The sequence below is a fragment of the Haliaeetus albicilla genome, chromosome 31 (genome assembly GCF_947461875.1).
Source record: "Haliaeetus albicilla chromosome 31, bHalAlb1.1, whole genome shotgun sequence".
Lineage (NCBI taxonomy): Eukaryota > Metazoa > Chordata > Aves > Accipitriformes > Accipitridae > Haliaeetus > Haliaeetus albicilla.
This window is the reverse complement of record NC_091513.1, coordinates 997,854-1,009,404: the sequence shown is the minus strand read 5'-3', so window position 1 is coordinate 1,009,404 and position 11,551 is coordinate 997,854. Positions and strand designations below refer to the sequence as shown.

At 50.1% G+C, this 11,551-nt stretch overlaps 1 protein-coding gene across 1 annotated transcript; it reads right to left on the bottom strand.

Annotated features, from left to right (window-relative positions):
- Nucleotides 1-2,762: 2,762 nt before the first annotated feature.
- On the bottom strand, nt 2,763-3,719 carry LOC138683183 (olfactory receptor 14A16-like). The gene has a single exon (XM_069774714.1). The coding sequence runs from the start codon at nt 3,717-3,719 to the stop codon at nt 2,763-2,765; it is 957 nt and encodes a 318-aa protein (XP_069630815.1).
- Nucleotides 3,720-11,551: the final 7,832 nt, after the last annotated feature.

Here is an 11,551-nt window from a genome sequence, read left to right as displayed (position 1 = left end):
GAAAGAGAGAGGATTATTGTCCTCTCAGGGATCAAATATTAAACACCAAGATGAAATTTTACAATTATTACAAGCAGTTCAAAAACCAGAACAGGTAGCAATCATGCACTGTAAAGCACACCAAATTGGAAACACAAAGGAAATTGTTGGAAATAATTTAGCCGACCGAACGGCAAGAAAGGTAGCAAAGGAACGAGCATTCCAAATGGCATTAATTCCTTCCAAAACAGTAACCCTTCCTAGGGAAAAACCAAAATATTCAGAAGAGGATAATAAGTTAGGTCAATTATTAAATGCTAAGAAAAACCTAGCCGGATGGTGGGTAACACCTAAAGGGCAGGTAGTAGTTCCACCCTTTTTGATGAGAGAAATAATTCAAACAAAGCATCAGGAATGCCACTGGGGAGCAGAAGCCTTAGTAACTTCTTTGCAAAAACAGGTGGTATCGCTCAAAATGTTAGGAATGGCTAAAATAATAACTGCAAAATGTGAAGTATGTTTGAAAAATAATCCAGTGATCAGGAAAAAGGTTCAAATGGATCGAATAAAATCTGGTACAGAGCCTGGAGATTATTGGCAAGTAGATTTTTCAGAACTACCTAGGCAAAAATGGGTATCGATACATCCTGGTGGGGCTTGATACTTTTACAGGATGGCCGGAGGCTTTTCCCTGTCGTTCCACACAAGCAAAGGAAGTAGTAAAGTGGTTACTACAAGAAATAATTCCAAGGTTTGGAGTTCCTATTGGGATTTCTTCTGACAGAGGTCCACACTTTGTTGCAGAAGTAGTCCAAAATGTTAGCAAAATTTTGGGTATCACATGGGATTTGTATATCCCATGGAGGCCACAATCCAGTGGGAAAGTAGAAAGAATGAATCAAACCTTAAAAAGGCAAATAAGTAAAATTTGTCAAGAGACTAATTTAAAATGGCCTCAAGCACTTCCTTTGGCATTATTACGAATCAGAGTACAGCCAAAGAGTGGAACGTCAGTCAGTCCTTATGAATTATTGTATGGAAAACCTTATGAATCCCCAGAACCTAACCCAAACATGCATGTAAAAGGGAAACAAGATGTGTATAACTATCTGCTTTCCTTAGGAAAAACTTTGACTGCAATTTGGAGAGCAGTGGTATGGAATAGACCATTATCCCTGGAAGCTCCAGTGCATGACTTTCAACCAGGAGATTATGTCTATGTGAAAACGTGGGCTTCCGAACCCCTGCAGGAACGCTGGAAAGGACCCTTCCAGGTACTGTTAACCACCTTCACGGCTATTAAGATTGCAGAATTGGATGCTTGGATACACTACACTCGAGTGAAGAAGGCACCTCCTCCATAGAAGATTATTAGCCGTGACCCAAAGACTTTAAAACTGACTTTGAAACAAATATTAACTCTCAAGATAGTAATGGATAAATGTTATGTAAATAATGTGAAAGTATTGAAATAATTTTCAACACTTTCAAAGGGGGGAATGTTGCAAATATTTTGATAAAAGAAATTAAAATCTAATTATAAAGGAGTTTGGTTTGATTAAAAAGTAGAAAATTATGAAGCATAGGTATGGGAGTGTTAAGTTTGAAATGTAGCCATAGGAACTTAGGAACTTAGAAAATGTATAATGTGTAACCGTAAGAATTCAAGTATTGTCTAAAATCATTTAACCACAGAAGCTCTGACAAAGATTGGTAGCCTTGTAGTGTTTGGTTTAGAAACTGAGGAAACCGTTATGGACACCAGTTTGCTGCTTGGAAACACCTGCGAGGTCAAGAAGCGGACGAGTGAGGAAGACTATGAAAGACCACCAGAGGACTCCTGAAGACCACCAGAGACCTTCACTGCACCTGCGTAAAGGACATTTACATATGCTAATGATTTCCCAGAAACCTAATGAATATGTATAACCTTTCTTGGAAATCTAATGAATATGCATGAATAAGTTTTAATATAAGATGTATTGTTTTGGTGTTCAGGTGTGCGTGGTTCGTGAGAGGACTCACCTGCGCACCCGGCCGTCAATAAAGAAGTGTCTGCTTATCTACACTAAATTGGTGTTGAAAAGTTCTTTATTCCGAGTTTTTTGGCAACAAAGTGTCCATGATGGCACCTCCTGGCAGCTGCTTCATGGCCCCTGTCAGTGCCCTGTCCCTGTGCTGGCCCAGCCCCACTGCCCATACACTGTCCAAAGGCCCCACTATGCAGGCACAGCATGGGAAAGGGGAGAGTCAGGGGTGGGGACCTTCCCCCCATTGTGATCGCAAAGATGGCCTTCAGATCACAGTTCCCTCATGACCTTCCTACTTTTGCAGCTTCCCCAGCACCCGACCCTTACCCTGCCCCAGCCTTGTCCTACATGGGGTTTGTAGACAACTCTGCTCTGCCAGGGTCTGGGGAAGGAGAGAAGCAAGGCAGGGCTGCTGCTGTGCCAGGACTCTTTTCTTCTTCCCCTCTGCACACAGGCACTGCTCCCTGCAGCTGCAGAGAAGGTCTTGGAGGAAGGATCTCAGAAGAACAAGTCACTTCAGGGCCCTTTATTTTGCTTAAACACACAGAGGGTAGGGCTCCTCATTTGCATAGCCTGCAGGGCACACAAAAGCTGGATAGACTGTGAATTAGAAACCAGAGGAATAAAGACATTTCTTTGTGGAAAACATTCAGATAAGTAAATCAAAGGGAAATAGGAGTCATAAAACCACACCCAAAATCACCATAAAAAGACCAGCAAAAGACAGGTTGGGTCTGTAATGAGATATGAGTACTATGCAGAAGACAAGAGGCAGTTTATTCCTTCTGAAAAGCATCCAGTCATTAGTTTTCTCAGGGCATCCTTGATCTCATGGTTTCTCATGCTATAGATGAGGGGGTTCACAGCTGGAGGCACCACCGAGTACAGAACTGTCACCAGCAGGTCCAGGGATGGGGAGGAGATGGAGGGGGGCTTCAGGTAGGCAAAACTGCCAGTGCTTATAAACAAGGAGACCACAGCCAGGTGAGGGAGGCACGTGGAAAAGGCTTTGTGCCGTCCCTGCTCAGAGGGGATCCTCAGCACAGCCCTGAAGATCTGCCCGTAGGACAGCACAATGAGAACAAAACAACCAAATGCAAAACAGACACCAACTCCAAGTACCCCAACTTCCCTGAGGTAGGCATCTGAGCAGGAGAGCTTGAGGATCTGGGGGATTTCACAGAAGAACTGGTCCACAGCATTGCCCTTGCAGAATGGTAGTGAAAATGTACTGGCAGTGTGCAGCACAGCACTGAGAAACCCACTGCCCCAGGCAGCTGCTGCCATGTGGACACAAGCTCTGCTGCCTAGGAGGGTCCCATAGTGCAGGGGTTTGCAGATGGCAACGTAGCGGTCATAGGCCATGACAGTGAGAATAAAATACTCTGCTGAGATCAAAAAGAGAAACAGAAACACCTGTGCAGCACATCCTGCATAGGAGATGGCCTTGGTGTTCCAGAGGGAGTTGGCCATGGATTTGGGGACAGTGGTGGAGATGGAGCAAAGGTCAAGAACAGAGAGGTTGATAAGGAAGAAGTACATGGGTGTGTGGAGGCGGTTGTCACAGGCTATGGCAGTGATGATGAGGCCATTTCCCAGGAGGGCAGCCAGGTAGATGCCCAGGAAGAGCCAGAAGTGCAAGAGCTGCAGCTCCTGCGTGTTGCCAAATACCAGCAGGCAGAACTGAGTGTTGGAGCTGCTGTTGGACATCTGCTGCCTCTGGGTGTGGAGCACTGAACAAGGAGGAAAGGACAGTGACAAGTTAGGGCATTATTGTCCGACAAAAATAAAAGCCATTTCTCATCATACACATTCACTGCACCTTTTTCCATTTCAATGAGATCTTCAGCTCTGTTGCTGGAGCTCTGGTTGTTGCCGGCTGAGTGTGCCATGAGGAGCAGGACCTCTGCCCGCTGGTTGCCAAGGAGTCAGCCCTACTCTGCAGCAGTGGGTTTCTGGGAATGCTGTCAGTCAGGGGGTCAGTCCTGGTGTTTGAATTGGTCAGATAAAACCGCTCCTAATGTAAAAGTGCTTGTCAGCATCTGCACTCCCAGGACTGAGAAAGCACAATCAAAGCATTGTTTGAAAGATCGTGGGTTTTTTACAGTTCTCCCCCATCTCACCTGGATATTTTCTTGGATTTCAGAAACTGTCATAATTTCTATTGCACTTGGAGAAAACAAAGTATGTCCTGTGAGGCTAGAGGATTGCCTGTGGCTTAGTGCAGAAAGAGGGGACATGGTCTGTCACTCTTGTGGCCAGGTACCCTGAGCTTGCACCTTTCTGAGATGGAGGGTAGTCACACTCCCATGTTAATCTGAAAACACTCCAGGCACTACTGAGACCAGAGAGACCCGCTGCATACCACGAACTGTCTCCCCCTATCTCAAGGTTTCAGCATCCCACTTCTTGCCAAGAACACACATGGCTCATATCACAAACCCAACAGCATTTCCTCAGTCATAGCATCTCTGTGCTTCTCCATGGGGCATTCAGGTAATGCCAAGATGCTATGGGACAGATCTGCATCCTGGAGGGCAGCTCTCAGCTTGGCTACCCTAAGGAGGTAGCCAAGTGTCCTGATAATGGTATCTCAGGAAGGGAGAGTCAGCTCATTTGCCAGGAAATTACACAGGCTGCATTGCCCACAGCCCCACAGCTTGGAAGAAAGCTTGGACACCTGTACCTTGTTCCCATGGACACACCTGCATGGCAGGACCCACAAGATCAGTGTGTGACTCTGCAGCTGAAATTCCCACCACCAGAGAAACAGACAGCAAGAACAAGATAACAATAGCAATAACACAGACAAGTGGAGAAACAAGGAAAAACACAGTGACGGTCTGGCTCAGAGAGGCAAGGGGAGAGGCAGCTGAAGTCTCAGGAAAGAGTTACCCTCACCCAGCTGTGCATGCCACCTCCCAGACACCAGCACAGCCAGGCAGTTGTTCTCAGTCCCTGTGCTCTACTTCAGGAGGCTCCTCTCAGACTTACTGATCACTCCAAGTTACAGCTCAGGAGTCTCAGGGACTTGTTCAAACATGACAGCTCCTCCTCTATTTCTCTCCCCAAATTCCCCAAGACTAGGAAACAGAAAACACAGACTCAGGAAAGCTCCTTAACTTTACAGCAATCCCTGCTTCGACCTTCCTCTTCAAAAGTGCCCTCAGAAATATCCAGGGGGTGATCTGGAATGGTGAGCTGCCCTGACCCACACAGCACCCTCTTGTCAGCAGAAGGACCCTGCACTGCTGTGAGATGCTTCTTCCACCCAGCTTCTCCCCACTCTGCTGTTACAGTTCCCCAGGCAGGTTGAGTACTTACCCTGACCGGTGGCAGAGTCCCTGCCCCAGCACACAGCCCCCCACGGTGCAGGGACCCTGCTCAGAAGGACAGCCCTGGGCACCCCTGGCTGCACACCCACCTTCACACTCTGCAGCCATCCCCAGGTGAAGGCAGCTGACATGCCCTGTCCCTCTGAAGGTGCAGCAGGGAAGCTGTGCTCCAAAGCACGGCCTTTTTCTCTGCACTGGAGAAACTGTGAGAGTCCCTCTGACAGATCCCATAGGCTTTAGAATGTACCAGCTTTAGGAGGTCATTCCAGGAACCACAGCTGCATTGCCCTGCAGCCAGAGACTTACCCTGTGAAGGGCTGTCAAGATTTTTCTCCAGGTCAGCTCTCCTCTGTCCTCACACCCCACACTGCCTTTAACCTCCCTCTCCCTTCCCTCCTCTCCCCTCGGTGCCTGCAGGCAGTGCCCTCAGCCCTGCTGCGCTTTGCAGAGGAGCTGCTCCTGGGCAGAGCTGTGTCTCTGCAGTGCTGCCTGCTTGCCATGAGCTCCCTCCAGCCCAGGAGCCCAGCCCAGTTCAGCAGCAGAGGACCAGCCCAAGGCAGCCCTTTCTCTGCCCCCTCTGGGCTCCCTCCAGGTGTCCCTGGGGCTCCAGGGGAACCTGCTGGGAAAGAGGCTGAGGCAATCACTGATGTTCCCTCCCTCAGCTGGGGAGAGACACTTTTTTCCAGAAATAAAGTTCTCATCTCAGAGACAAAGTTACATCTACATGCCAACTTTTTTGCTCTTATTGTTCCACAGGTTTCCTAGAGAGTGACAGGCAGGGATCTCCCTTACACCTACTGACGGAAGGGATCCATAGGTCAATGGAGAGCATCCAGGGATGTCAGGGAGAAACAAGGGGATGGCAGATGGCTTTAGCAAATCCTTACAATCATGTCTGAGCCCAGAAGTGGAAAGAGTTGATGTCTGTGTGTCGAGGAGGAAGAAGAGGAGGATTGTCCTGGGAAGATGGCAGGAAGAAAGGCCCTTCCTGTGCAAACAGGGATGATAGAGACTTTTCCATCTGGTGTGCATGGCTCAGCCTGGCAGACGGCGAATGCCAACTGTGGGGGGTGAATGTGCATGGTAATGCCCCATGAGCTGACACGATTGCTTTTCTTCCTTCACTCCCCACACTTGGATGGACCTCAGGAAAACATCCATCAGTCTGGACGATGTACAAACATCCCAGACTAAGGTCCCATGAGTGCAGCGGATAGCAGAAGGGTTTGTGTGACACATGGGCATGCAGGGAGAGAGCCATGTAGGTGTAGCAGTAAGTGCATTCAAGGAAGGAAAAAGACTTGAAATATTGGGCGGTGTCATGCTGAAGTGAAATAGGTTGAGTTTGTGATTTGAGGCAGCAGAAGAAAAGATGTGCAGTTCAGTGCTGGGATGTGGAGATAAACGGAGGATTCAAGTGAGCCTGAGGGCTGGGACATCTTCAGTGACTGAGGAGCATTAGCAGGGCTTTGGAAGAAGCTGCACAGGTTATCAAGAATGCACAACCTTTGGCAATACATCAGAAAACCACAGCTTTGTGTTTGAAGAAACAGTGAGGACAGAAAGTCATCCGTAAAGCTTGGGACATCATGGGGTCAGAGCAAGGTGAGGAAGCAGGAGTGGTGGTTAAAATCTGCAGAGAAAGAGACACAGGCTTAGAACAGTATAGGACAGGCAGAGAACAGGGTAGGACAGGCTGTGGTGGGGATGGACTCTTTGTGGGTCACATCAGGTGATGTGGGTCACATCATTCACATCAGGTGCAGGGCTGATTTATATGTGCCCCCATACATACAGCTCTGACCATAGCAAGAATCCTTCAGTACGCATTAGTGTGATTTCCCCAGGACTATCAGTATCTATTAAAAAAAAAAGAGAATGAAAACCAAGTCATTCATCTTCCAAAACATAAATATATGCAACACAGTATTCTGCATCTATGGTAGCAGACTTGAGGTAGTGGAAGGGGTAGTGGGGCATCCTGCTGAAGTGAAATAAGTTAAGTTTTGATTTTGAGGTGGCAGACTGACAACAGGTATTTCAGGGCTGGCATACAGAGAGAAATAGAAGATTCAAGCAAGTGTGGGGCTGTGATACTTTGGGTGCGAGAAGAGCATGATGAGAGTATTGGAAGAAGGCAGACAAGTTGTGGGCAATTCACAGGCCTTGATCAATCCTTGCTTGACCACAACCTTGTGTTTGAAGCAACAGCCAGTAAGGACAGAAGGGCATCAGAATGGCTTGGGAGATGCCAGGGTCCAAGTGCATTTGGGAAATGGGGACATAGCTAAAGTCTGCCGGGAAACCAGCACAGGAATAAGACAGTGTAGGACAGCCTGCAATGGGGATGACTGAGGGCATAGCAGCAGGTGAGACCACCACCAGCCAACACAATTGAGATCCTTATCGTCTCCACCCTAGCTGCTGTCTCTTCCACTGAGGCCCATGAGAAGACACCAGGTCCTTACAGCCCCAGGACATTGTTGCCTCCTCACCCACCCGCTGTGGATCCTGTCCTGCACTCAGCATTACACACCCCCACATCTCACTGCTCCTTGGAAGAGTCCCAAACATCCCCTGAGGTAACAGATCCCCTTTCCCAGAGGATGGGGGTCAGGGCTTGACTGTCCTGTTTGGTGAAACACATCAAGGGTTTTCACAGCCACATTCCACCCTTGGTTTTCCACCTCTAAGCCATGCCTCTGACTTCCTACTTCACCAGCTCCCAGGGATCGTCCCTTTTCTGGTCATTCCCTCCATGGCCTTTTCAGGGATGGCCCTCACTGGGGCCCACTAACACTCTTGGAACCTTGGAGGCTTGCTACTGACTTTTACTTCTGTAGGGGCTTCTTAGGTCTTTCAGGATCTGCAGTTCAGGACGTCAGCACCAGAGGCCTCATTAACATGCCAAACACCCTAACAAGTCAAGTTGCTTTCTGTAGTTTTCTTTTAAGCCTTCAATTCTGATGTGGTTAATAAGAGCAGTTTCAGGAGTGTAATCTAAGTGAAATGATATGACCACTAAACAACAAGAAAGGGTTTCTTTTTCTCCACCTTATTTCTCTGCTTACACATGAATTGATATCAGCAATCTCTAATCGATATTGATCCTGTGCGTCTCCTAATTCAGTGTGAATAGATATGAAAATCCAGAGCCTTTATGTTCTGTAACCTATGGTCAGTCTTCATCCCTACCCCCAACCTACCATGTCTCTCATCAGCCACCTGGGACTTGGAGCAGCCCTGGTCCAATCTGAGCTACCTCCACTGAAGTCTGTAGCTGTGTGTTTCAGCCCATGGGCACCAATTCCCACCTGTTTTACTTGGAGAATGAGTGGCACACAGACACAGAAGGGTGTTTCTCAATTGCCTACATATGAAAACCAAGGAAGGCAGAGTTAAATTTAAAATAAAAGACATTTTTCAGCTAGGTGTTAAGTCCACATTACCTCCACTGAAACCTGCTTCTTACAGAGGATAACCTTAGACCAATAGAAAACACATTTTGTGTTTAGTCACAGAACCCACGACCTCCCAAAACATTTTCTGTCCTGGACTTTGTTTGTTTCTCCATATTCGCTCCTTTGCACACAGCATGTCACACACTGAAGTCACGAGCTGCCTTGATTCGCAGAGGGGAGCAAAGAGACAAAGGGGATGAAATGCTCCCTTTTGAATAGCCAAATCTGCACTAACCCCAACATATCTGGGTTACAGAAACATCTTCAAGCAGACTCCGCATCATCTAGACACACTTGTTTTTCATTCCCTGCTTGGAAAATTACAGGTGACTCTATTGTAGGTGAAGGGTGGGATGAGAGTGATCACCTCTAACACTAGGCACCTTGGGTGCAACTGCCCAGGCTTCCCTTTCTAGTCAAGGGAGAGAAATCACTTGTCTCAGCCAAGAGGCTTTGACACACCCTGCCTGTCCACCAGCTCATGCTCCAGAAGTTCTGCCATTGGTCCTGCTGCACATTTCTCGGTCCCGCATGAGGTCTTCTTCTACCTCAGGGTATCCTGGAGGCAGTGGCCACTCCTGTGTGGGCAACTGCATGAACCCTTCAATGGAGATGATAGGTACACATTGAAACATATGCAGAAAAGAGCTGAGGGTAATAAGTGTGTAAGAAGTCTTCATTTTCAGAGTTTTGAGGGTTTTCTATAAATCCTGAGGATTTAAGCGCCCTGTGGCCCCATGCATGCAAAGGCCTTGCTTCAGAGCAAAAAACTTGCTGGGAAGGATGACAGGTGTCAGGGTAATGATGAAATGAGATGCTCACAAAGACAACAAGCCCTGCAGTTCCCAACGCCTGAGAAAAACAGGCCAGGGCCCTGCCAGGCTTGCATAGGAGGAGTTTGCTGCCTGAAGTGACTCTGCAGGACCTTTTGCCAATCTCCAGAACACACGGTACCCCTGAGAAAGTCCCTGGGTGAGGTTAGCCTGCAATCCAGCCAGATGGTGGACATCAGTGGCATGTGTTTTCTTCATAGCATCATTAGGTGTGTGGAGGACAAGGGAGAAAGAGTTGTCAGGGGTTGAGAGTAGAGGGACATGAATGGAGACGTGTCCTCCCTACCCAGGCAGGTGGAGTAGACCTGGCCTCCCTAACTGCATGAGCAGGATAGAGCTGGCCTCCCTACCGGCAATGTAGGGATAGACCTGACCTCCCTAACCGCGAGGGCAGGGTAGACCTGGCCTCCCAACCGGCGCCGGTGGGGTAGGCCTCCCTCCCTAACCGCACAGGTCGTGTAGACCTTGCCTCCCGACCGATGATGGTGGAGTGGACCTGGCCACCCTATACTCACAGGCCGGGTAGACCTGGCCTCCCTAACCACACGGGCGGTGTAGACTAGTCCTCCCAACCAGCGCCGGTGGGGTAGACCTGGCCTCCCTACCTGCACGGTTGGGGTAGACCTGGCCTGACTACCGGCGCCAGTGGGGTAGAGCAGGCCTCCCTACCTGCATGGGTGGGGTACACCTGGCCTGCCTACCACCTCTGGTCGGGTAGACCTGGCCTCCCTAACCGCGCAGGCCTGGTAGACCAGGCTTCCCTAACTGCTCAGGTGGGGTAGACCTAGCCTCCCTAGCTGAGCTGGCAGGGTAGACCAGGCCTTCCTACCGGCAGTGTGAAGGTAGACCTACCCTCCCAACAGGTGCCAGTGGGGTCGACCTGGCCTCCCTAACCCCGCCGGCGGAGAAGACCTAGGATCCATGCCAGTGCCGGCGGGATAGATCTGGCCTCCCTATCCGAGTGGGTGGGGTAGACCTGGCCTCCCTAGCCTAGCTGGCGAGGTAGACCAGGTCTCCCTACCGGCACCCGTGGGGTAGACATGGTCTCCCTACACTAGTGGGTGGGGTAGACCAGGCCTCCCTAACCACCCAGGCAGGGTAGACCTCTCTCCCTAACTGCGTGAGCGGGGTAGATCTGGCCTCCTGACCAGCGACGGTGGGCTAGACCTGGCCTCCCTATCTGCGCAGGCATGGTACACCAGGCCTGCCTACCGGCACTGGTGGTGTAGACCAGTCCTCCCTAACCATGCGAACTGAGTAGACCTGGCCTCCCTAACTGCACAGGCATGGTGGACCAGGTCCCCCTACCGGTGCCAGTGGGGTAGACCTGGCCTCCCTACCAGCAAGGGCGGGGTAGACCTGGCCTCCCTAACCACGCGGGCAGAGTAAACCTGGCCTCCCTACTTATGTGAGCAGGCTAGACCAGGCCTCCCTACTGGCAATGGCGGGGTAGACCTGGCCTCCCTAACTGCGTGGGCGGGGTAGACCTGGCCTCCCTACTGGCGACGGTGGGGTAGACATGGTCTCCCAACCCGAGCAGGCGGGATAGACCTCACCTCCCTACCAGCGCAGGCGTGGTAGGCATGGCCTCCCTACCTGTAAGGGCAGGGTAGACCTGGCCTCCCTAACCACGTGGGCAGGGTAGACCTGGCCTCCCGACTGGCACTGGTTGGGTATATCTCCCTCCGTAACCACTTGGATGGGGAAGACGTGGACTCCTGACCGGTGCCAAAGGGGTAGACCTGGCCTCCCTAAGCGCACGGGCAGTGTAGACCTGGTTTCCTTAACCGGGCGGGCACAGTAGACCTGGCCTCCGTACCGGCAACGGCAGTGTAGATCTGGCCTCCCCAGCTGCGTGCGGGCTAGACCTGGCTTCCCGATCAGCGCTGGTGGGGTAGTCCTGGCCTCCCTAT